The sequence below is a fragment of the Tachysurus vachellii genome, chromosome 25, assembly GCF_030014155.1.
Source record: "Tachysurus vachellii isolate PV-2020 chromosome 25, HZAU_Pvac_v1, whole genome shotgun sequence".
In the NCBI taxonomy this organism is placed as follows: domain Eukaryota; kingdom Metazoa; phylum Chordata; class Actinopteri; order Siluriformes; family Bagridae; genus Tachysurus; species Tachysurus vachellii.
Window position 1 is genome coordinate 12,866,708 of NC_083484.1, and position 23,994 is coordinate 12,890,701.

Here is a 23,994-nt window from a genome sequence, read left to right on the forward strand (position 1 = left end):
AATAAAAGGCAAGCAGTTAATGTGGAAAATACTATGAGATGCAGGTGGGAGAGATTATATTAACTTCAGCGTTCTGCAGATGCAACTCAATCCTAGATGGAAAAGAATGAATTCTGCTGACTAGCAGAGAAATTACTGATATATTTATTCAACGATACGAAAGAATGGCCAGTCGGTTCGGTTTAATTAGTGCTCCGCGATAAATAATAAATCATATTTATTAGTGAAAGACATTTAAACATTTATGAAGAGTGTCGTTAATTTAAACGCCATGAATAACAATTTTCTAAAACAGGCTTCGCTTAAATGGTTAAATCAGAAACATATCTTCGCTGTCGGGCGGAATCCTCGTATCTCCAAAACCGTTATTTTTCAGGAAATTAGAAAAACGCCGTACCTTATCTGCAGTGCACAGGGTTTAGTGAGCATTGCAGTGGATTGTCTTGCGTTAAATTCCTGTCCTCAGACGAGCACCAGAACTAGCGGGGGTCAAGATTTTTTTTTCTTTGAGCCCAGTGTTTTGAAGACATTTACCTCAGAAGACGTGTTGATTCGTTGCGACTCTTCTTGAGGAGAAATATGCCGCGAAGCTCTCCCGCGGAGTGAGGAAGAGGTGGACAGTTGAAGTGTCCAATGGAGTTAAGAGATTTGCGCTCAAGCTATTTTCAAGACTTTAGATTGGTTAATAACTTGTAAAAATAACAGACCCACGTGGGGACTGACCAATAGCATCGATATGTGAAAAAATATGAAATTGACCAAATTTGGACATACGAGGTTTCCGCCCGACAGCGACGATATATTATTTTGTATATATTCAATACAAATGTGTAAAAGAAGGATGTGACAGGATTTTGTTTTAATTACTGTGTAGAAGACCAACATGAAGTCTCAGATGGAATTTACTTTCGATATAAGACGTTTCCATACAGAAATATTCTGTGCTGTGTATTGTATTATACGTACGTTACGACGATCCACTAATTAAGTGCAAAATCGTTGGATACTTTTTGCACTGCGAGTGTCTAAAGAGTCATCAGTTGATTACTGATTCAGCCTAAAAACAAGCGGCTTGATTTCTGTGGGTTTTAAAAATCAGAGCTTGTTCCTGAGGAGGTTTTGTTATAGTTTGTGGACAATTTGTCATTTATTTTTAACCAACTTTAGTCGTTAAAACTCTAAGAAGCATTAGGCACTAGATACAGAGTAGGTGTAAGGACAGAGTGTACAGTATATTGTGCACGGTGTGTTATCTAAGGCACAGATCATATGTCTCAGATTATATACACTTTGACACAAAGCAAACGTCTGTCCTTTAAATCCAGTGTCCTTTCCCCTTCAGTGAAATGGCACATTTTACTTTTAAATATATATCTAGAACTACAAAAAAAAAATTGTTCGATTGTCACTGACATTTTGTCCACGTGAAAAACTCTTAAACGTCAGTATTGTGTTACCAGACACACATTTCATTTCGAACACCCCGAGCGCTGCTGCAAACCGGCTTGACAAATCTATTGTTTTTTCCTCAGCAGGAGAGCATTAAATCCCTGCACACAAGGACACCGTGTAGCTCTTTCCTGTGAAACTCCATTCCTCAGTTTCCTGCTGAAATATCTTTACTCTTGAATGTTTTTTTTTGGTCTCACCTTGGAAATCCCCTCGACTCTCCTCCTTCTAGCTCTCCGCCAGACTTCTTTTTAAGTTCTCTGTAGCGTTCTGAGATGTGTTCCAGTTTAAAAGTCCAACAAGATCGGGGAAAAAAACCCAAACAAACCAAAAAGAAAAAAGAAACCAAGCAGGATCTTTTGGTTACCAGGTAGAAAATGACAATACATGATATAAATAATAAAACCGCTGTTGTGCTGCTGTAAGTGAAAAGCTTTTTCACTTATACAAAGATGATGGACAGAGTGATCTAAATCGTGACCAACGTTGTCAGATTAGGCAAGTTTTTGAGCCACAATAGATAGATCCCTAACAAGATCATTTACAGATGTTTTTCAGTTCTATAAGACACAACATAGTTTTTCCCGACGATTTCTCCAGCTTTTTTTCCACACCGAGAACAAAAAGCAGTCATAACGCTTCAGGCAAAACAGTGCAATCTTTGAGTTTTTTTTTTATTTTTTTAAATCATGTACAAATCAAATTACACAGTGAACATACTATAGCCAGATGTTCTCGATCTCAAGATGATTGAGCTAAAAAGTTTTAAAAATAGGTGTGTGTTTGTTTGAAAGGAAAGCACCTTGTTGCCTGCCTCAACTCAGGACTCATGACTAATTCGACTGTCCCCTCAGGCAAGGCATTTAACCCCAGCATGCTCCAAAATGCGCCGTGTCGTACAATCAGGTTTTGAGCAAAAGCTCTGGGCACAATCTTATACCGTGATAAAATTAACTCCTACAGACTCAAACACAAAGAACTACGCTGTACTGCTGCCGGGAGAACGTGAGTCAACTGATAACACAGTCTCTTCACTCAAGAGTAGGAACAATACAACATCTTATACAAGTCCTAACAAATTTGGATCAAAAGTCATTATTTAACCAGGTTGATGTCCCCCGACACCACGGTATTCTTAAGAGAAGCGGTGGCTGTGTGGTTAAAGCGTTAACAGAATGCAAGGGCATGAGCTCAACTCCCAGAATCGTCAAGCTTCCATCGTTTCTACCCTTGAGCAAGTCTTTTAACCTCAATTGTTCTTATAACTGATCATTTCATGTAATGTTTCACCTCCCAGCTAGCAGATTATATAGCTTTCAAATGAGGCAGCTTTATGCCTCGGTGATCTTTGGTGTCTGAGAAGGTGGCTGTGGATCCTGGTCATTTTAGCCTACTTTGGAGCTTAATTCCAAGCTAAAAATGACCTCTGTTTTAATTCAATGTCCTTAAAGCCCCCAAGCTCACAGACTTTGTTTATTCAATTGACCTCAGTAGACACCCCTGGGCTTGCCCTTTTGCCCTTATCTTCATTATAAACAAATGCACATGGAGCAATAGTCAGCAGTAGCAATCACTACTAGATGCTGTTAGAATATAGACTGTAGACTTAAATCCATATGGTTAACCCCATGACACAAAGAACTTCAATAATGAGCAAGGCAGTAAAACTGTCTAGTATGACTGACTGCAGGCTAAATCCTTGATCTAAAGACCAAAAAAAACCATTTGTGCAGTAGTTTGGTCCGATGCTGACAACCTGACATTCGCTCGTTAGCCTGACGTCTGTACTTTCACACAATAAGTAGCCTGTAAAATGTTCTCGTTCCTCTATTTGAGTGATTCAGATCTGTGTCTCACTGTATGTCTCACTTTTGGACCACCTAATTTTTATACAAGCCAATTAAATCCCCACCTGCCCAAATATACAGTTTTACCAGGAAATACATCACATCACTCTTGAATTTTTTCAAGAGTCTTGAACATTAAAGACTGGTCAGCTCGAGGGAAAGCTTTTGTGGTCAGGTTAGCCAAAGCTAATGTTTCTTTACAAGAGTTAAACACCTCTTGCAGCAAAATGCAAAAAAGCTGAATCTATTTCTTCAATATTATGTTACATTATGTCTAAATACCACACAAACATTGCCATGAAATACGCTTAAGCCTTAATAAAAGTACTTAAACACTGTTAGGACTTGCCTATGATCCCTGGATAGGAGGGAAATACTCTCTATCCCCTAACAATCATAGCGACATCAGCCAATCGTCCCTGTCTACAAGCTAAGATATGAGGAAGAGGGCAGACTGTCCACTAGGCCAGAGAATTAAATGCTACCAGGACTAAGCTAAGGTAGTGTATTACGAGTCCAATTTGAACTCTTGAGTAGTACAAAAGAGCTAGTTTTAGTACTGAAATTGATTAACATGGCAAAAAACAAAACAAAACAAACATCATGCTAGTTGCGGATGGTTAATTAACCTGATTTTGAGATATTATATCCAGGAAATTAAGACTAATGACAATACTGTGTGGGTGTGTGTGTGTGTGTGTGTGTGTGTGTGTGTGTGTGTGCGCGCGCTCGCTGAGAAGCACTAAAAATAGCAGATTATCATCATGCCTATTACATGTTTTGTGGTCATCCTCCTGCTGGCCTTCAGACTGACATGAGAGTATTTTTCATTCCAATCTACAGTTCATCAGACTTCACAGGACCAGCAGCTGGAAACTGATCCATTTGTGTGTGTGTGTGTGTGTGTGTGTGTGTGTGTCCATGTGATTGCATGAGAATGCACTGTATTTCTAGCAACCTCTACCCACCCTGAGAACATCAGGGACTTGGTTGCAGTTCTGATTTGCAAATATGGACCACAGCAATCACAAGCATGAAACACAAAAAACGTAGAAAAAAAAAAAAATTTAAGCAAGTAAAAAGTCAAAGTAAGTAAGTGTTTATAAAGACAGTTGAACTCTGATCCATTTCTTCTTATAAACTGTGACTTTTATATGAACTGCAACTTTTTTAAGGAGGCTAGAACGCTATCCTCCGTGTTATTTGCAGTGCGTTCGGGATGGACCGTAGAAATGCACAGAGAAACCTGTAAAGCACTGCAATGCAGTGGACAGACGTGGAGTGGGAGAGGGGAGAAGAAAGAGAGAAAGAGAGAGAGAGAGAGAGAGAGAGAGAGAGAGAGAGAGAGAGAGAGCGAGAGAGAGAGAGAAAGAGAGGGAGGATGAAACTAGACCATGAAAATGTGCTACAGCAAGCGTGCTGTGCTCATGTCCATCCATAACTGAGAAAATAAATGATATACATTGAAACAGATTGCAGAAAGAAGCTCACCGAATACAGAACTCAACTAACCTGTCAAAAATATAAGGAATAAAATATCAACATAAACAAACAAACAAAAGCTTGATTGAATTGACTATATTCAAATGTGGTGGTGCGGGTTCAGTGGCACCGGCAGCCGCGAATACAAACACAACACGTGTTAGGGTACGTGCTAGCTCAGGATGTAAGTAAACCGCGTGTGTGTTATAAACGATGATGCAAAACATGTACCAGGAAACAGTGAAGTACATGAAGGTTCATTCTCCTGGACATCTGATAAATGACACTGTATGTGCTGTTTACTCTGCAGCGTAGGATAGCGACAAAATAATTATTGTAAGAAAGAAAAAAAGTTGGCTGTATCGATCAGTTTCAATATTCAGTTCACTCAGATAGTCAAGGTTGGACAAGGTTAAAGTAAGCGTGTGTGTGTGTGTGTGGCTGTCTTTCAGGACAAATTCAGGACTAGTTAATAACCAACTCTTCTCTTTTACAGGTTCATAGTTTAATCCTTGGAAGTTAAACGTACAGTGTCGATGTTTTCATGAACGTACATTTCCGTTTAAACGATGTCTGAGTGTTGAGTCGTTTCCCAAAAACACCAAAACAAAAACACGTTAAACGGTAAAGCGAATGTCGCACTGAACACTCGCTCTACCGCAGAAGAGGAGATTAATTACACAATGTTTAAAATGACTGAGGACTTTACCTACACTGGTTTCTCCGTAACATGACCATATAATGCTTGTTTTAACAAAAAATGAAATAAATAAATAAAAATGGTGAGGTGATGACGTTATATCTGCTATAATAAACTATGCTAATAGTAAAATAAAAACATTACATGCGACTTTAACTGGATTACAAAGTGACGATTTTTTTAAAATTCATTTTAATTTGCTGACAAATCGCTTTGTTCGGACGCTTTTCCGAATTGAATATTTTTCTACAACAGCATTATTTTTATTTATTATTTCATTTGTCCGCATTGTATTTAAGTTGGTAGAAGACCAAATGGCCCATATTCATAAACTCTAATAATGATCTCTGAGAGCTCCTAACTAAGCTTAATCATTTCTAACTAGGAATCTTATCTTAAGAGATCAGAAACATTGAAAAAACAAAATACAACAACTTTTATCTTAGATAGGACGCGGGGCTTAATCTGTTACTAGGTGACATTCTTTTGAAGACTGTGAATGGTTGTCTAAAACCTGGTCTATTATAAACCTTCACTTTGTGTCTATGTTAAGATATTTGGGACTATATCGTGTAGGGATTATGTTAGTGACCGATCATATTAGAGATGTGCTAACGTCTGCATGTAATAAATGAAACGTAAGGTAAATGTAAACAACATTTCTGCCGCTATGGCATTTCAGCTCCGTTTCAGAGTCGTTAATGTATCTCTAAATGCCATAGCGGCAGTGTGTGCGTACTGTATATGTCATTTCTGTGCTGTGTCAGAGATGTTCTCTCTAATAGGATTGGTCACAAAAATAATCCCTACGCAATCTAATCTGTATCATCATATTAACTCATTATCATTATTAAATAAATCAGTCTGTCTATCTGTGTCTCTGTCTCTCGCGGTCTTTGTCTCAATCACAAATCCTTCCGATGCACTAGAAAATTTACGCCTTAAAAAAAATCCCAAGATGCTCTGTAAAGATCACGTGTGTCAGGAATTTTATTCTGAAGCCTCTCAGCTTGGGAAAAAAAAAAAAGAAAAAAAAAGAGGAGGACAAACCAAACTCCAGCAAGTTTGTCCAAAATTCCAAGTAGCTTCTTATAGTTGTTGTAGCTTTCGAATGATTTCTGATATTGGTGGCTTTTGAACTTTATTTGACGTTCTACACATGGTTCGTTTGAGCCGAATGTCTTTTAAGGGTTTAATCATAAAAAAAAAATATACAAAAAAAATCCAATTGCTAGCCTACAATCCTGCTTGGCATACCATAAAAGAAACACGTGTGATTAAGCCAACACATTTATAAGACACTTCAATATTTGATGTTTGGGTTTTTACAGTGACTGATGAGGAAATGAAAATGGAAACTGTGTCATCAGTGTCCCGGTGTGTAGTGAGTCAGGGTCCTAACCATCTCATGTACACTATTATACTGATTCACCACCTCGGGATCTAAAGAGCCGATCGAGACGTTTATGTCTCGGAAACATGAACATGTGCATTAGATGAAAAGTCGCTTGTAACCCTGTGTGACACTTTTTGTGACATAACATTGTGAAACATTAAAACCAATTCAAAGGTTGGTATTTAGATGCTAATAAATCAAGTAATGAATGTACCGGTATGCAAGAAATACACGAGTCACGCAAACCTAATGCGCTGCCATGAGAAAACTTGCACCACATTTCCAAGGCTGTATGTCACGTGTTGTTCTGTACCACATAAAACAAGCAGGCCTACAGGATTGCCTTTCCTTTTCACACAAAATAAACCACTTCTCCAGATGTGAAGCAGGCGGCCGACTCTGTCCTCCACCCTATAAATACAGTCCGGAATCCGGAGAACGTGGATGAGGGAAAGCTACTCAAGGAAGGACAGATTGACATGAGCACTGTCTTTTATTCACCGCTGTGGTTGTTTAGTTTGTTGTAAAGAGAGAATAAGATTTCCTCTATTAAAAGCCTGCTTTGGTCTAACTTTAGTCATCTTACTGTGCAAAAATAGTCAAAGGCAAACCGCCGGCTCTTTTTATGGTGGTTTCCAACACTCATTGTTTGAGAAACACATTAGAGCTCATTAAAAAAAGGAAAGCATGCTTTCCAGACTCCATTAAACATCTTTATCTGGGATTCAATTTGTGTAATAAGACTGGTTACAAAAAAACCAAAACACTAACATCGTTGCCAGGAAACGACTAATATTACAAGCACATATAAAGTTGGCTTCCATTTAGATTATTTGCTTATCTTAAGATAAACGATATTAAATGCTTTAATATTATAAATATGGGAATTTTTCCAAACATATATGTTGGCATCAAGAAAGCAAGTGAAAGAATAAGAAAGGAAGCGCAATTCTTCATAGTTACTGCAGATTTCTGCAGATTTGGGCCAAGGTGCATCGTGAGAGGTCACAACACGCATTCAGCAAAAAGCCTCTTTTATTTACTGTCAACGAAAATGAGTGTAGCAATCATAGAAGGTTACATGCGTGACCTATTCGAAAAAAAATAAACGTAAACAATTTTAAAAAAAAGAAAGAAAAAACACCCCACAAAAAAAATAATAAAATCCCAGAGGGACTGAATAAGTAAAGAATAAGTAAAGAAGACAGGCTGTGCTGTTGTAGAAAAAATAATCCACCCTGAAATGGATTATTTATTTATAACAACGTGTTCCAAAATGGTCTTTCTCTCATACCACAGCAATTTGCCACCGGTTCCAGTTTTTCATTAATGATTGAAGCCATATACAGTACATATATGTCTATACATATATTTACATTTTGTGGAAGACAGTTTGGTTCCTGTTATCACTTACGTTATAGTAGTTACAAAGAGTCGTTCGCTCAAGCAGTAAGTATGTTAAATTTAATACACAAAAAGCACATATTGTGAAGTCACCACGAAACCAAAAAGCGTAAAAAAGAGTTTAGATTGTGTGTATCATCCACCATACAGAGCTGTAACTACAGAAACAATGATGAATTAGAATTAGCTTCAACATAAACTAAGATTGCCAGATTGTACATATTTATTTTATATATATATACATATATATATATATATATATATATATATATATATATATATATATAGCTGCATTTAATGTAATGTAATGCTTTTTTTAATGTATACTGTTTGCACTTTTGGTTGCAACTGATGTGGTTGCAGTATCGTAAACACATTTTATCCTGGATAAGAAATAAATGAGATATAATGAAAAATGTGAAAAAATCTGGCAACCCACAACAGAACGCCTATCTGGAGGGACTGGTATTGATTGTAAAGTGATTTTAATCTCATTGATCAGATGACTGGTTTCGTGCATGACACTGGTGTAATTAAATTGGGGTGGGAAACTGGTCCAAACTGGTCCAAAGTAAGATAAATATGGACAGAACTGGTGGGATGTGTGTGACTGGGAATAAGGGGGAAGGGAACAGGTTCAAAAAGAATCCTTTAAAAAAATATAATTAAGAATATTTAAACTATCTGCTATTTTATAGGGTTTGGTATCTATATTTTGGTAACCTATATTTTATAGGTATTGGTATAATCATAATATTCACATAACATGTATCCAGATTTACTGTATGAATGAGAAACACCACAAAACAAAACAAAAGGATTATAACCAACCATAAAGCTGTAACAAACTCGTTACAAACATTTGTATCTGTTTGTTTAAGTTACACGGCTTATTGGCCTACAGACCTGGTCATAATATTCCTAAAAACCACAATACATACTAATTTATATACTAATACATTTAGTATGCGTTCTGATTTTGTTAGCTAACAAGCTAACAAGCTATTGGATGCTACAGGCATGACAGTCATGTAACTAACTTATTAAAATAAAAAAAGCACTAAAAACTAACTAAATATATACCGTAATATACATAATATATAACTTATATATACATAAATGTATAAATACAAATATAAGTTTGTTTTGGGTGTGTTTTTAAAAAGTAGTTGACAGCAGGTTAGCAAACCTAGCTAGCATTGTTGTGATTAGATTAGCCCACCTCTCCTTAACTAACTTATTAATTATTTATTATTATATTATGGTATTATGTTATATTATAGAATACTATAATATAGTATAGTTTTATATTATATTATATATTATTATTATTATTATTATTATTATTAAAATACAAAAAACTAACTAAATATACACCGTAATATACATAATATAACACATATATAAATAAATGTATAAATACAAATATAATTTTGTTTTGGCAAATCTAGCTAGCATTGTTGTTGTGATTATATAATATAATACTATACTATAATACTATAGAATACTGTACTATAGTATTATAGTATAGTATTATATTATATAATATAATACTATAATATAGTATAGTATTATATTATATAATATAATACTATAATATAGTATAGTTTAATATTATATCATATTATTATAGTATTAAAAATACCAAAAACTAACTAAATATACACTGTAATATATATAATATAAAACATATATAAATAAATGTATAAATACAAATATTATTTATTAGTTATTAAAAAGTAGCTGACAGCAGGTTAGCAAACCTAGCTAGCATTGTTGTTGTGATTAGATTAGCCCACTTCTCCTTAAATAACTTATTAAAATAAAAAAAAAGGGAAAAACTAACTAAATATATACTGCTCGAAAAAAAAATAAAAAGATGAAACCTTGCACTTTTAAATGCTAAAATGTTTCTTAATAAACCAGAAGTTTTGTTTTGGTTGTGTTTTTTAAAAAAAAAAAGTAGCTGATTGCAGGTTAGCAAACCTAGCTAGCTAGCATTGTTGGGATTAGATTAGATTATTTTAGATTAGATTTGCCCAGTTTTTCTTACATAAACACAGCTAGCTGTCTTTCTGAAAGTGCTGCCCAAACAAACCCTGACGATTTCACTTACCTTTGGTGTCGCTATCTTCTCTTAAAGCATCTGTTACTGCTTTCCAGATATTGCATCCTAAAAAACAGATCACAATCACGGCGGATCTCCTGATATCCCAAAGGCGCATTATTAAAACTTGCAGGAAAAGAAAAATCTGCTTAAAAAGATCACAGCAAACATCCGTTCGCCTTCTTGCTCCCTTCCATCATTATAGGATGTTTTGATCCGGGTGTCAGATGCTGCAGATCATCCAGAAAAAAACAACCAACATCCTCTTTTGATGCCGCCTGAGATCTTCTGGTTAAAACAAAATAGATCCATGGGAGTGTAAGAGCTCCAGCAGGTTTAACCCTTTCCTTTCCCTGCATGTGCGCCTCATTCAGGAAGGATAGAAGGCATTATCCTGGGATTCAGTTAATAGGAAACAAATGTCAATAAACCCAAACAAAAAGCTGGAAAATGCAATGGTTTATTTATTTATTTATTTATTTATTTATTTATTTGTTTGACCAGTAAAGCATAATTAAGTACTAGTTTGAAAAACAAAATTAGTTAATATAAACTTATTTATTATTTACTTATTATTATTTATCTTTAATAATTAATTTTTTACTTATTTTTTTTATTTTACCAGTAAAGCATAACTAAGTACTATTTTGAAAAACAAAATCTGTTAACATAAACTTAATCTTTAAATTTATTTATTTATTTATTTGTTTGTTTGTTTGTTTGTTTGTTTGTTTGTTTGTTTATTTGCTTATTTTTATTTTATCAGCAAAGCATAATTAAGTACTAGTTTGAAAAACAAAATTAGTTAATATAAACTTATGCATTATTTAGGTTAATCTTTAAACTTTTTTTTTTTTATTTTACCAGTAAAGCATAATTAAGTACTATTTTGAAAAACAAAATCTGTTAATATAAACTTATTTATTATTTACTTATTATGATTTATCTTTAAATTAATTAATTAATTTTTTATTTACTTATTTTTTTTTTATTTTACCAGTAAAGCATAACTAAGTACTATTTTGAAAAACAAAATCTGTTAACATAAACTTAATTATTAATTTATGTTATTCTTTTATTTGTTTGTTTGTTTGTTTATTTATTTGCTTATTTTTATTTTATCAGCAAAGAATAATTAAGTACTAGTTTGAAAAACAAAATCTGTTAATCTGTTTAAACTTATTTATTATTTATTATTTATGTTAATCTCTTTTATCTATCTATTTATTTGTTTGTTTGTTTGTTTGTTTATTTATTTAGTTATTTATTTGGAAAGGGAAAGTACAATGCCGCCACCTAGTGTCCATAATTGAGCATAAAGCATTTCGTTTTCTTTTCTTTTCTTTTCTTTTCCTTTTGCCGTCCTTAAGATCCGATACTTATACGGATAAAACATAACACAAACATTTATTTATGTATATTTTTTTCTACATTCTTCTTAAAAAACACACAAAGGTAACAATCCCTCCCTTGTATCTGCTACTTCATGTCCTGCAGAAATGATGCTCCAGTTTCTGGATGATATTGGTTATTTTGTCAGAAATCAGTCAGTTCACACATCAGCTGGTTTCACCTACAGCATCAGAAGCACTTTATTTACACAGACCATGAAGGACGTTTGTTCAGAATTTTCTGTTTCTCTGGAAATTTTGTGTATTATGCTGAATTATATCTACTACGTCTACTACAGCTTTACTTGCTTCACTCTCTACCTTGTTCTGTATTCAGCGTAAAATCAATATATAATGGTAATACCCTCAGAACTGAATGTTTGCAGGGTGTAATGAAGAAAGGAAAGACTCCATCAGTAAAAGATCGGCTGAAAGTACAAAGGTGAGTATCAGTGACAGGGTCGGAAAATTGCACCTCTCCAGCATCCCAGTCCAGCCGAACCCTGATCCTCTGTAGATTCTCTTTAAGATGGACCTTTAAAGATGCTGCTGTTGAAAACCGTGCCAGATATTCACCCCGAGCAGCTTTGACACTCCAGGTTTCGCTATCCAAGTTGGTTTTTCTGGTTCTCGGGATATGTGCAGTTGTCACACCAACCTCCCAATCGGGAACGTCTGTGACATCAATATCCCAGATTTGGATGCCTGAAGTAAATGCTTCAGAGCCTAAGACACAATAAGACTGATCAAATCTTTCTGGATTATTAGGGAGGTGTTGTGTTCCATAACTACGCTGGACACTGGTCAGATCGTCTGAAAGGGACAGCTCGGGGTGGGCTGTGTTTGGATCCAAAATCACAGAGGCTACAGAAACAGAACAAAGATCCACAAACACCTGTAAAATATTTTACTAAGGAAGAAAATAATTCTCTAAATTCGTGTTAAAAACTCACTGTACTGAACAATCTCCTGCATCTTCTCCCATACTCTGAACTTTAGGTTCCCCAGGTGCTTTGCTTCATCGATCAGTGCTCCTGAGAACATCTGTGGTTCCTGCAAGGAGCAGTGAGCTCTGCTGTAAGTAGCAAAGCATTCAGGAGTCAGAAAATCATTTCACAAATTCATAGGAACGAAACTAAAGAAAGGCGACTTACGTTTTTGCTACTGCTCTTAAGTTCTATGAAAAATCCAGACATACCAGTCAAAAGAAAAAAGAAATGCAGCTTCTTCAATCTCACTATGTTCTATTCATTTAGGATTCAATTGAATGAATTAAAACTATGAAATAAGGCATTTGGAATTATGACGGTTTAAACAAACCCTCAAAGATGTGAGTTTTAGATTTCTAGATTTCTGATTGTCTCACATGTTTAATTTTAGGTGTGCAGGTCCATCCATTCCCTACCTCCATTAATGAAATATTCTCACTTCCCATTTCCTCTTTCATCATATTGAGAATACAGGCAAAATATGATATCAATATGTTTATCTCTTCAATCTTCTGTTTGATCATCAGACTCTTCTGCTCCTCATCCTGTCTCAGAGCAGCTAATCTGGATGCTTGTTCTTCTTGAAGAAACTGATGAAGCTTCTCAAACTCTTTCTTTATCAGCTGCTCTGTTTTCTTGGTCTGGTACTAGAATAAACAAAACTTTTAGAACATTTAGGACAATGCAATACTTTTAAAAAAACTTACAGGAAAGGCATCTTCTCACCTTAATACAATTTGCAGTTTGATCATAATCAGATTTGACCTTCTTAAAGAGCTGACGCTTGTCTTGTAAGTTTCTAAGAGCGGTTTTAAGATCCTTCTGGAATAAATAAGCGTTCATACACTAGAGAGTAGAGTAAGTACATAATGTAAGTGTGTAATAAGTCATTCAGGACACAACTATAAACCCTAAGCAGGGAAGTTAACCCATGCAAAAACACAAAAAAAGGTGAGATTCAATTCTACATTTAACAGTGCCAAGTGATTTATTGTAGTCTATGTGGACTGATGGGGGGAAAAATGAATCTTCTAAATAGTCAACTTGAATATAATTGTATTCTGTGCAAAAATGGACTTTAAATGAAGTTTATCATTAACTAATTCATAGAAACATGTTTAGATATTTAATATTGACCTGAAATATGCTGTTGCATATTTTTTCACCTCCCAGAAAATATCATCACGACATATTGTGGTTAATACGGCTCCTTGCTCAAGCTAATCTTTGTGCAATAAAACTGGGCTTAAGTCCAAAGACAGAATCTGCTGTAACTTACACACTCTTGTTTTTGGTAAACGGCTAAGCTCGTAGTGACACAGTGCATAACTCAACTCTGATTTTATGCCTTAAAGAAAATACAGACTTTCCAGATTTTACTAACATAGATGATGTTTGATTAAATGACGCTTGTCTCACCTTTAGGTCACGTGCCGCAATATCTACAGTGCAACATTTATGATTTTCATGTATCTTTGATTTGTGACACACCACACACAGCAGCTGTTCATCTTCTAGGCAGAAGAGGTTGTATTTCTCTCTGTGTAGACAGTAGAATGATGTAGAACATGCTGAAGCTTTCGCATTCCTCCTTGGCTGTGGTGCAGACTCACACGAATCCCTCAGTACATGATTGAAGGGAGAAGCCACGTCGGTTTGCTGTCTGCAAACAGGACACTCCAGAGACCCCGTACACATCCAGTACTGATCGAAACAGACTTTGCAGATATCGTGACTACATGACAAATGGAAAACCGGATCCTTGAGGACGTCGTGGCATATGGGACAGAATAATTCCTCAGCAGAGAAAGGAAGCTGGGAATCCATTTGCGGATTCAAAGCAAGGTGAAAACACACGGCGGGTTTGATATGATATGGGGTATCAAGGCTATGCTGAGTGATGTTGGAAGGCTGACTTGTTTTGGTGGTAAAGTGAGCAGCCCATCTGTTAATGTGATCTTTCAAATGTTCAGAGTTTATTTTCAGGTCAGTGAGGGTGTGTCAGTCTCTATGTATCATTTTCAGACATCACGCAATGGCTCCAGATGAATAAAGTAAGGCATGTTTAATGTAGTTTTGAATCTTTTTACCCACATATTTAGCGGTTCTGTCTATAGCACTAATCAAGTTAGATTGCCAGAATGTGCCATGAGCTTTTAACTCTTTATCCCAGTGGCCAAAACAATGGAATTTGCACCCCAACATTTGTCGTGTCAAATGTTCATCGTCAAATGTCTTTGTAATGTCATACTCCACAGTGGTTGTTTATATGAAGCTCATATGAAATAGACACTCAGGGATTTAAAAAGTAGTAGTTTTTCCGTAAGTATTTCTGTATTTACCTAGCCTAGTATGTGCAATATTTATACAGAGATGTTCCAAAAAAAAACAAAAAATGTTAAGTTTTTTCCCCTAAAAAAAATTGGTGATGTTCCAGTCAAGGTCTTATAGATGAGCATCAACACCTTCAATTTGATTTGGGTGGCATGGGGGTGCAGGAATCTTTATTATTGTTAGAGAATTGGTATATCAAAGAAGGGTTACATTTACGGCACACACCCTTGTCCAGGGAGACAATTTTATTTATTTTTTATACAACTGGTCCAACACCTTAACCACTAAGCTACCATATCCCACGAGAAAATCGAATGGGGTTAGAATGGTTTTTGGGATACTGGCTGAAGGATGTAGGCCTGAGGAATCAATAAACCCTCAGACCTACATAATTCAGACGTATAAATGAACAAATTAACACCTCAATTCAAATATTAGTCCTAAAAATCCTATATTTCCATAAACTTCCATACTCATAAACATCCTGAAAGTCTTTGCTTTTCTTTCACTGTATGAAGCTACATACAAAGGTGTTTTGATTTCTTGAAGTGAATGTTAAATCAGTTTATTTTTTAAATGAGACAGAATACACCAGCTAATCATCAATATACTTGGACACACTGCTTGAGTATTACCTAAGAGTATGAAAAACTACTATAGATCCAATAATCATGTGAGTGATTTACAAGCCAGATCACAGTGTTGCTTTGTCGAGTAAAATAAAGCTAGTACTTGCATTTAGTCTTATTAATAGACCTCTTTTCACCTGTGTGTCCACTTGAGTTTCATAATGGAAACACCTTTGGAAAACAGAAAGTTGTAAGTAATCATTGGAAGAAACTAGCAGTTTAAAGTATACCATTAAACATGTATTAAATATGATGTATCAAGTCCCAGATATAATGATGTCATACTACATTCTGTTTGTCTTTAGTTGTGGACCAAAACAAATAAGTATCATGATGTGTAACTCCACTGTCCATAATGTCACACAGCAGCATGAACCCCTGCTATTACAACCTGCAGAAACCTTAAGAGCATTCTGAGAGCTTTTGCAGGACCACAAAAGGCTGGAGAGGCATGATCTTCAGAGGAGACAGACTGCACATGCTGTGGAAGAATGGAAAGACTTTCTCAGTGAAGTGGTGTGAGAACATGTGGATAACAGCATTGCTGGCAGGATCCAAGAACCACACCTCCCCTGAATCCAGATCTAAACGAATTCTGACCTTCTGGGGTTTGGCAGCCAAAGCCAGAGGAGTATATGGTTCTGAAGGAGACCGAGCACACAGCTTTTGGTCATCATACCCAATGCCCCACGCTCCGCTGGGAAAAACAGTGGGTTCTTTTCTCTGTACAGACTCTGTGGTCACTCCGAGCATCCAGAAGGTGTTGTTTCCCACATCAACATCCCAACAGTGCAGCCCTGAAGAGAAGCCCTTAGAACCCAGCACACACAAACTCCTAAATCTCTTAGGAGTGTCCAAAACCGGTGGACAATTCAAGTCAGTCTGGTCTTCATGGTCATCATCACGGTCTCTCACGCTGGTCAAATCTGGAGACAGGATGAGTTGAGAGTGAGCCGTGTTTGGGTCCAAGACAACAGGTGCTGAGGAGACAAATCACAATTAGAGGATCCAACTGAGAACTAAAATCTGATATATGAGTCAAGCTATTAAATCTTTCTAGATGCTGAAAGTCCTCTAATGAAATTTATGAAAAAAAAAACAACTCACTGTATCTGATGAAGCTCTGCATTTTGTTCCAGATCTGGTACTGCAGATTGCCTAGGTACTTCGCAACACTAATTACTTCTCCTGAAGAAACATGTAGATTTGACTCTTTGTACTGGGCACTAAAAAAAAACAACATAAAAAAGGAGTGCATTAATCCTGATACTAGATTTGAGTCTTCATTTTAATTTGTGTTTTATTAAAATAGAAATGCAACAACAAAAGTACATATAATTGTATGTTAAAGGCAGGGTCTCCGATTTTTGAAAGCTAATGTTGACATTTGAAATCACCAAAACAAACACGTCCCTAACCCAAATGGGTCCCACCCCTGTATTGATAGCTCCGCCCACACGTACATACGTAACCCAGGCAACTAATTTAAAGAAATGTGTCTTTATCATAGCTGAAGGGAAGCATAATCAAGCATAAGCATGACACACAAGCATAATCATGCAAAGGACGGCATATATTAGTTCTGTGTAACAAAGCAAAACCAACGTTAATCACCTATCGAGAAGGAGAAATGCGACCTTGCCGTCTTAAGTAAAGTTGGCCGCATATTCACAGATTGGAGTTTCTCAAGTCAATAACTCCTGAGCTAAACGCTGTTACTACACAAAAACGCGGTTGTAGCTGCCTCTCTACATTACAACGATAGAAAAGAGGTGTTATTTGTGTAGTAACAGCGTTTAGCTCAGGAGTTATTGACTCAGGAAACTACAATATGTGAATATGTGCCAACTTCCTGCTCCTTCAGTTCTCTCCAGCGCTGGAAAGCTGATCCTATATTAACACGTCCTACTTCTTGCCTTATCGTAAGCCTTTCTTCGCTTTCTTTCTTTGTTTTTATCCTCCATGTCAATGTTAAAACCGCTTTCTACTAACGTCACACATGCGCACTGAACACTCTCTCCGCCCATATTGACAAAACACGCCCCTTTCTGCTCATTGGCTACACGTTTGTTTTGATTTTTGTTTAGTTGTCGGCCCGACTCAGTTTTCTGAAGCATTTCTCATAAATCGGAGACCCTACCTTTAATTATGGTGCCATTAGAATATTTCTTAATAGTTTTACATAAGTTGAAAGTTTGCATCTGCTGCGATAAAACTTACTTCGCCAGATTTGTCTCAAAATTCTACAAAAAAAGAAACAAAAATCGATTAAAGTTGTGCAAAAGACATTTTTATTCCACTCTCACAGACGCAAAGATATTCTGACTAATCATGCTCAGTCCTGCAATAAAGTTTGACCAATCCCACCCTTCACCCATGACCAATTTCATCCATTTCTGCAAACTTGAGACCATTTCTGGGTGTAATAAATTCTACTTTATTTCAAAAGAAAGAAAGAAAGAAAGACTGACTGACCTTCAGGAATCTGATGTCATCAGATTGTAATTCAACTTTCATGTCTCTAATAGTCTTGGAGAGAGACAGTACCTCTTGTTTGATATTTTCTATTTTGTTTTCAAGACTCTCTATTTTTTGCCTTATTTCCACCTCCAGTGTAGCCTTAATTGCTGCCTCTTCGAGTTGCAGGAACTGATGAAGTTTCCCAAACTCCTCCTTAATCTGCTCCTTTGTGTACTTGGCTTGTTGCTGACAGGGTTAAAACAAGTAACAGTCGGTTAGAAATGCATGCTTTAATGTACTAAATCTTTTCTTATCCATGTCCAAAGGCATGTTTCAGCTTTAAATAGGTAGCTGGTCTCACCTGTATGTGATTAACATTTTTATGTAAACTAACTTTGGCGTCTTGAAAGCTCTTCATTTTCATTTTCAACGTATTCACTGCAGCCTTAAGAATATCCTGCAATTAAAAATGCACAAATTATTCCCACTATGAATAGAATATTGCTTTTATATCATTCATTATGGCACAGGTTAATGACATTAACAAGAAGAACATAAAACAAAGAATATACATTATGAAACCTTCCAAATTCTATTTTCATGTGACAGGCATGTGGTAGCCTAGTGGTTAAGGTGTTGGGCTACCAATCAGAAGGTTGTGAGTTTGATCCCAGGTCCACCAAGCTGCCACTGTTGGGCCCCTGAGCAAGGCCCTTAATGCTCAGTTGTGTATAAAAAAAATGAGATAATGTAAGTCACTCTGGATATACGGGCATCTGCCCAATGCTGTAAATATAGAAGCATTATTTATCACCAAAGGTATGAGAACAAGGTGTGTTAATTAGTTCAGTATGAGTCTTAATGAAACCTTCCAAATTCTATTTTCATTCTATATGTGATGGGAATGTGGTAGCCTAGTCCAGTGATTAAGGTGTTGGGCTACCAATCAGAAGGTTATGAGTTCAGATCCCAGGTCCACCAAGCTGCCACTGTTGGGCCCCTGAGCAAGGCCCTTAATGCTCAGTAGTATAAAAATGAGATAATGTAAGTCGTACAGAAGTGTTGATTGATTTTCCTTCCCCATTAATTGTCACCAAATGAATGAGATCATTAAGGTACGATAAGTTCATACAAGGTGTGTTAATTAGCTCATCATGAGTCATACTTGCCTCGAGGACAAGATAAATATATGCATACAAAGCTTGAAATATCTACTTTTAAATAAACAAATTCAGGTCAAAAACCTGAATAGATTACATCTATTTTTATGTAATCCGTAAGAAAGTAAGGAGTGGTCCGGTTTCTCCTGTTCCGCCTAATTATAGCTAATGTGTTCCCGCCTCCCTCTGAGCGCGCTGTTCATATGGAAATGAACTGAGGTGATTCAGGTAATCACGTACACGCCCCCGGGAAATGCACACTTCTTGGACATTGCTGCCATCAATGCTTTTATTGTACACAAAGAGCTTTATGGCACCATGAGCCACAAGGAGTTTATGGAAGAACTAATTGCAGAGCTCTGTGGTGTGTCACAGAAAATACCACCAAAACGGACCAGTGCTGACCATGTGCAGGCCTCAGATCCCACTACTGGTCGCCGGACCTGTGTGCTTTGCAAAAGTTCAGCTGAAAAGGAACTGTTTCCTCGAGTGGCACAAAGATGTATAACTGTTCAATTCTTGGTGCTATGTGACAGAGTAGGTTAGTGGGCTTCTACAAACCTTACACCCTTTTTTATCTTGCACTCTTCCTGTTGACACTTTTTTTTTTGCACAGTTTTGCCCTGATTGTGTCTTCTGTGTTATTACAAACTTCTAAAGTTATTTTGTGTGATAGTTAAATATTCTAAATAAACTACAAACAAAAAAATACACATTTATTTTGTCCTCACATTCTTTCTTGTAACTCCTCTCTCAGTCACACACCTGCCTGAAAGGCTCAATATGCAGCTCATTATGCGGGCCTTTGTCTTCTCAGGTGTGAATCACACTAATATGTATGATAGTTGACGCCTACTCTCATATGCCCTTTACAAACAAAGTGTCTTAGAAAATTTAAATCAATATATTGTTTTCTGTGAGCGAGTAAACGAGATGGTTTTCACATAATTTTGAAGCAAAACGTCCTGTGAACCAATGTTCTGTATGTGTTTTATGGCCTTATTCGAGTGATTTAAAATGTTTCATTTTTCACTAACCACGTATAAACATTGTTTTCTCAAAAACACAATCATGTAAATACACGCTGCTCACATATTATTGTAGTCCAGTTTGTGCTGATTACAGTGATATTAGACTTTAGCCATTTATATCTTTATAAGCAACTGAAAAAAAGCACAAATATCAGGGGATGACGAAACTTCTCCAGGCCCTAAAAATACCCTCAGACCTCAGAGGGTTAAAGGTGCCCTTCCACACAAAACCGTTTTTACTTGTATTTTTTGATATGTGTTCGGTCCATATGTATTTGTGTTGTGTCGTGAATTTGATAACGAACTGTTACCTCCCCGGTCAGTTCTAGCCACTTAAAAGAAATAAGGGGAGAAATCAGGTCAGTTGGAAAAGCTGCTCAGTGTGACGTCAGAGTGACTGAGCTCATTACTATTCATGAGCGCTCCCACTTGAGACCGCGCCCCCAGAATTCGTGTAGCTCAGTGAGTTTCCTATACAGCAAGGATGGCTGAACGACAACGGGCTTGTGAAGAAGCCGTTCTGTCGCAATTCAAGGTGATTGTAAACAAATTTCCTCTAGCCTAGGCTACTTATTGCGCTGGGTGAATGAATAGTCATGCTCTCATATCCTAGCGGTTAGCCAATCGGAGCCAAGCAGCATAGCTCATTTAAATATTCATGAGAACTGGCGCAAATCGAGCCGAGTCTTCCTGCAGGCTTTCTATACCACACTAGAATGGCTCGAAAGAAGGTAACCAAGGCATTATTTCCACAAACAAATGTTACAGAGTCCATGGTAAACTTCAGACATTACCACAAAAGTAATGAAATACGTGTGGCAAGGCATCTTTAATGAGATCATTAGACGCATTGTGATCATTAGGAATAAGTGACGATGAGATTTCTTTTTTTGAGCTTACTTGAGCTTACTTTTTGTTCAGAAGCTGCTTCTTCGACAGGGATGAAGCAGTGTTGTGAGTGTTTTCTAGAATCTCTGCAGATTAAACACACTGCATGTCCGTCATTCACACAATAGAGTTTCAGCTTCTCTCTGTGGATGTCGCAGAGCGTCTCGGGATCTCCTCGGACCTCCAGGAAGGTCTGACACAGGTTCTTCAGAGCCAGGTTGATAGGAGGGTTTCTAGTGGAGCGTTTCCTGCAAAGAGGACACTCTTGGTGTCCTTTGGTTTCCCAGTACTGGTTAACGCACGTGGTGCACGCGCTGTGACCGCACGACAGGAGCACGGGCTCCTTAAACACGTCAAAACACACAGGGCACGTGAAGTCCTCCTCAGAGAAGGAACGTTTAGACGCCATATTAAGTGGCTAAGCTAACTGTTTTACCTCCTCAGAAAACATCAACGGTTCAATTCACTTCCTCGCTCATGCGCCGTACACGGTCTAGAGCTGCTGACGTTTTACTTTCGGATTGAGCCAAGGGTTGCCAGGTCTTAATGAATAAAACATGGCAACCTCCATGAGTAGAAAATGCTTTGCTATGTAAACAAGGCTAATCTGACAGCTTCTCTTTGCTCTTCCTTGTCCTTCATCGTTCACAGCATCTTGCCTCGACTTCTATATTTACATACACAGCATTTGGCAGACGTCTTTTTTCGAGAGTGACTTAAATTAAATTTTATTTTTCATACAACTGAAGGTTAAGGGCCTTGTTTAGGGGCCCCAGTAATGGTAGCTTGGTGGACCTAGGATTCAAACTCACAACCTTCTGACTGATGGTCCAACACATTAAACACTAGACTAGCACAATCCAACACCCGTAGAGTTGTCGACTGCAATTCACAACGAACAAACAAAACCGGTCATCATTCACATGATGTTAGATGTCAGTTAGCATTAGCATAAATATGAGAAAAAATGATTTCACTTATACACAAGTTTATTATTGTGCACAAATCAAGTGTTTAATGGTAATGAAATGTGACTTCTATGAAGTACCAGCTCCGATTGTCTTCTGTGCGACAAGGACCGAGATGAGGCAGACTCCGTGAGAATCCTGAAGCATCTGGAGATCTACCAGCTCCAGTTAGACTCTGCGATACTAAAGAGGAGATGTGATCTCCATGTGGTCTTTTACATCAATACAACATTTGTCAGACTGTACTGTATATTTATCATCACACCCTCCAGTGTCACCCATATGAGGGTGAGGTTCCCCTTTGAGTCTGGTTCCTCTCAAGGTTTCTTCCTTTACCATCTAAGGGAGTTTTTCCTTGCCACTGCTGACTGAGTCACCTCAGACTTGCTCAATGGGGATAAATACATACACATTTACATATATCTAATATTAATCTTGATTTTTGTATTCTATTAATTTTTATATTATTCTTTATATTAACTTTTGTTCTATGTTTATGTTTTGTAAAGCCGCTTTGAGACAATGTCAATTGTAAAAAGCGCTATACAGATAAACTTAAATTGAACTGAACTAACAAGTCAACAATATCAACTAACTATATATCTAAAGTAATTGCTCATCATCATCATCTATCAATTAACGTTACCTTACCCTGAAGTCTATGACTGAATTCTATTATGAAGGATTTCTATAGTTTATTCGACTGTGAGCAAGGATGTGAGTGAAGGTGATAATGTCTTTATTTCTGTCTTAAGCAATCGACTTTATGATGTAATTCAATTCAATTAAATTAAATTCAATTTATTTGTATAGCGCTTTTAACAATTTCCCATTGTCTCAAAGCAGCTTTACAGAAATATGGAAACAGAAGAGAGAAAAAAGAAATAAATATATAATAATAATAATAAGTAGAAGAAAAAATAAGGATAAAAAGAAATAAATGAATATATACAATATTAACTTAAAATTTAAACTACTATATATCTATCTATCCCTATCCCTAATAAACAATCTGGAGGCGACGGCGGCAGGGAAAAACTCCCTGAGAAGACATGAGGAAGAAACCAGGCTCAGAAGCGAACCCATCCTCATTTGGGTGACACTCTACAGTAAATAATGTAAATGTAAATAATTTCCTTTCTACAACAGTTTATAATAGTGCAACCGAGAGCTCCTGAGGAACTAAGGGGTAATTGTTTAACAGAAATCTATTTACTTTATTCCTACTTACTTACTTTACTATAGGTTTTACATATATTGTGAAAAAGTGTGTAGACTAATTAATTGTACAATGCATCTAGAGATATGGGAGAAGACTTACCCCCTTGTAAGCCTATTGTTTTAATAGACAAAAGTGACACAATAATAATAATTATTTAATAATTAATAATACTCATTAAAAATTGCAACTATGATCATAACCCTTCATGAAAAAAAAAAAATATAATTATTTACACTTGCAATTAGTAATTCTTTCACTGTGTTGGAATTTTGTGTAGTTCTAATTAATTTTTTGAAATCAGTGTATTTTTTGTGTAAAGCACTGATTTCTTAATTATTGGCATCCCACAGTTTAAATTCCCTGGAGGAATAACAGCATTCGTCCACTGAGAAGGTTGGATTCATTTGCAAAGGGATTTTGGACCATTCCTCAAAATACCTTTACATTCGTAGATTTTGTATTTTCATGGTTTGATAACAAATAATAAATTCATGGTATTTTCATGGCTTTCTAAATCGGGTGGTGTGAGCACCTCTT

At 36.5% G+C, this 23,994-nt stretch overlaps 3 protein-coding genes across 5 annotated transcripts in view; all 3 read right to left on the reverse strand.

The window, feature by feature from the left end:
• The window catches only part of fam171a1 (family with sequence similarity 171 member A1), a 36,322-nt gene extending 25,635 nt beyond the window's left edge, over positions 1-10,687 (reverse strand). The window contains exon 1 of the mRNA XM_060861479.1: positions 10,395-10,687. Coding sequence (XP_060717462.1) covers positions 10,395-10,503 — 109 coding nt within the window. The 5' untranslated portion in view covers positions 10,504-10,687. The remainder of the gene's footprint in view (positions 1-10,394) is intronic.
• Positions 10,688-11,992: 1,305 nt separating this feature from the next.
• Positions 11,993-15,237, reverse strand: LOC132840403 (E3 ubiquitin-protein ligase TRIM35-like). Of its 3 annotated transcripts, none has more exons than XM_060862025.1 (6): positions 14,185-15,237; positions 13,492-13,584; positions 13,182-13,412; positions 12,931-12,953; positions 12,730-12,851; positions 11,993-12,640 (listed from the first exon to the last, which is right to left on the reverse strand). In XM_060862025.1, exons 1-6 carry the CDS (start codon positions 14,590-14,592, stop codon positions 12,087-12,089), a joined length of 1,431 nt encoding a protein of 476 aa, XP_060718008.1. In that variant the 5' UTR covers positions 14,593-15,237; the 3' UTR covers positions 11,993-12,086. The 3 variants fall into 3 exon arrangements, with proteins under 3 accessions (XP_060718008.1, XP_060718007.1, XP_060718005.1); XM_060862024.1 differs by having other exon boundaries at positions 13,492-13,587; XM_060862022.1 differs by having other exon boundaries at positions 13,492-13,611.
• A 411-nt stretch (positions 15,238-15,648) lies between these two features.
• LOC132840404 (zinc-binding protein A33-like) lies at positions 15,649-21,783 on the reverse strand. Its single transcript, XM_060862026.1, has 6 exons — positions 21,290-21,783; positions 18,550-18,645; positions 18,204-18,434; positions 17,949-17,971; positions 16,836-16,954; positions 15,649-16,708 (listed from the first exon to the last, which is right to left on the reverse strand). The coding sequence occupies exons 1-6, from the start codon at positions 21,674-21,676 to the stop codon at positions 16,131-16,133; spliced, it is 1,434 nt and encodes a 477-aa protein (XP_060718009.1). The 5' UTR covers positions 21,677-21,783; the 3' UTR covers positions 15,649-16,130.
• Positions 21,784-23,994: the final 2,211 nt, after the last annotated feature.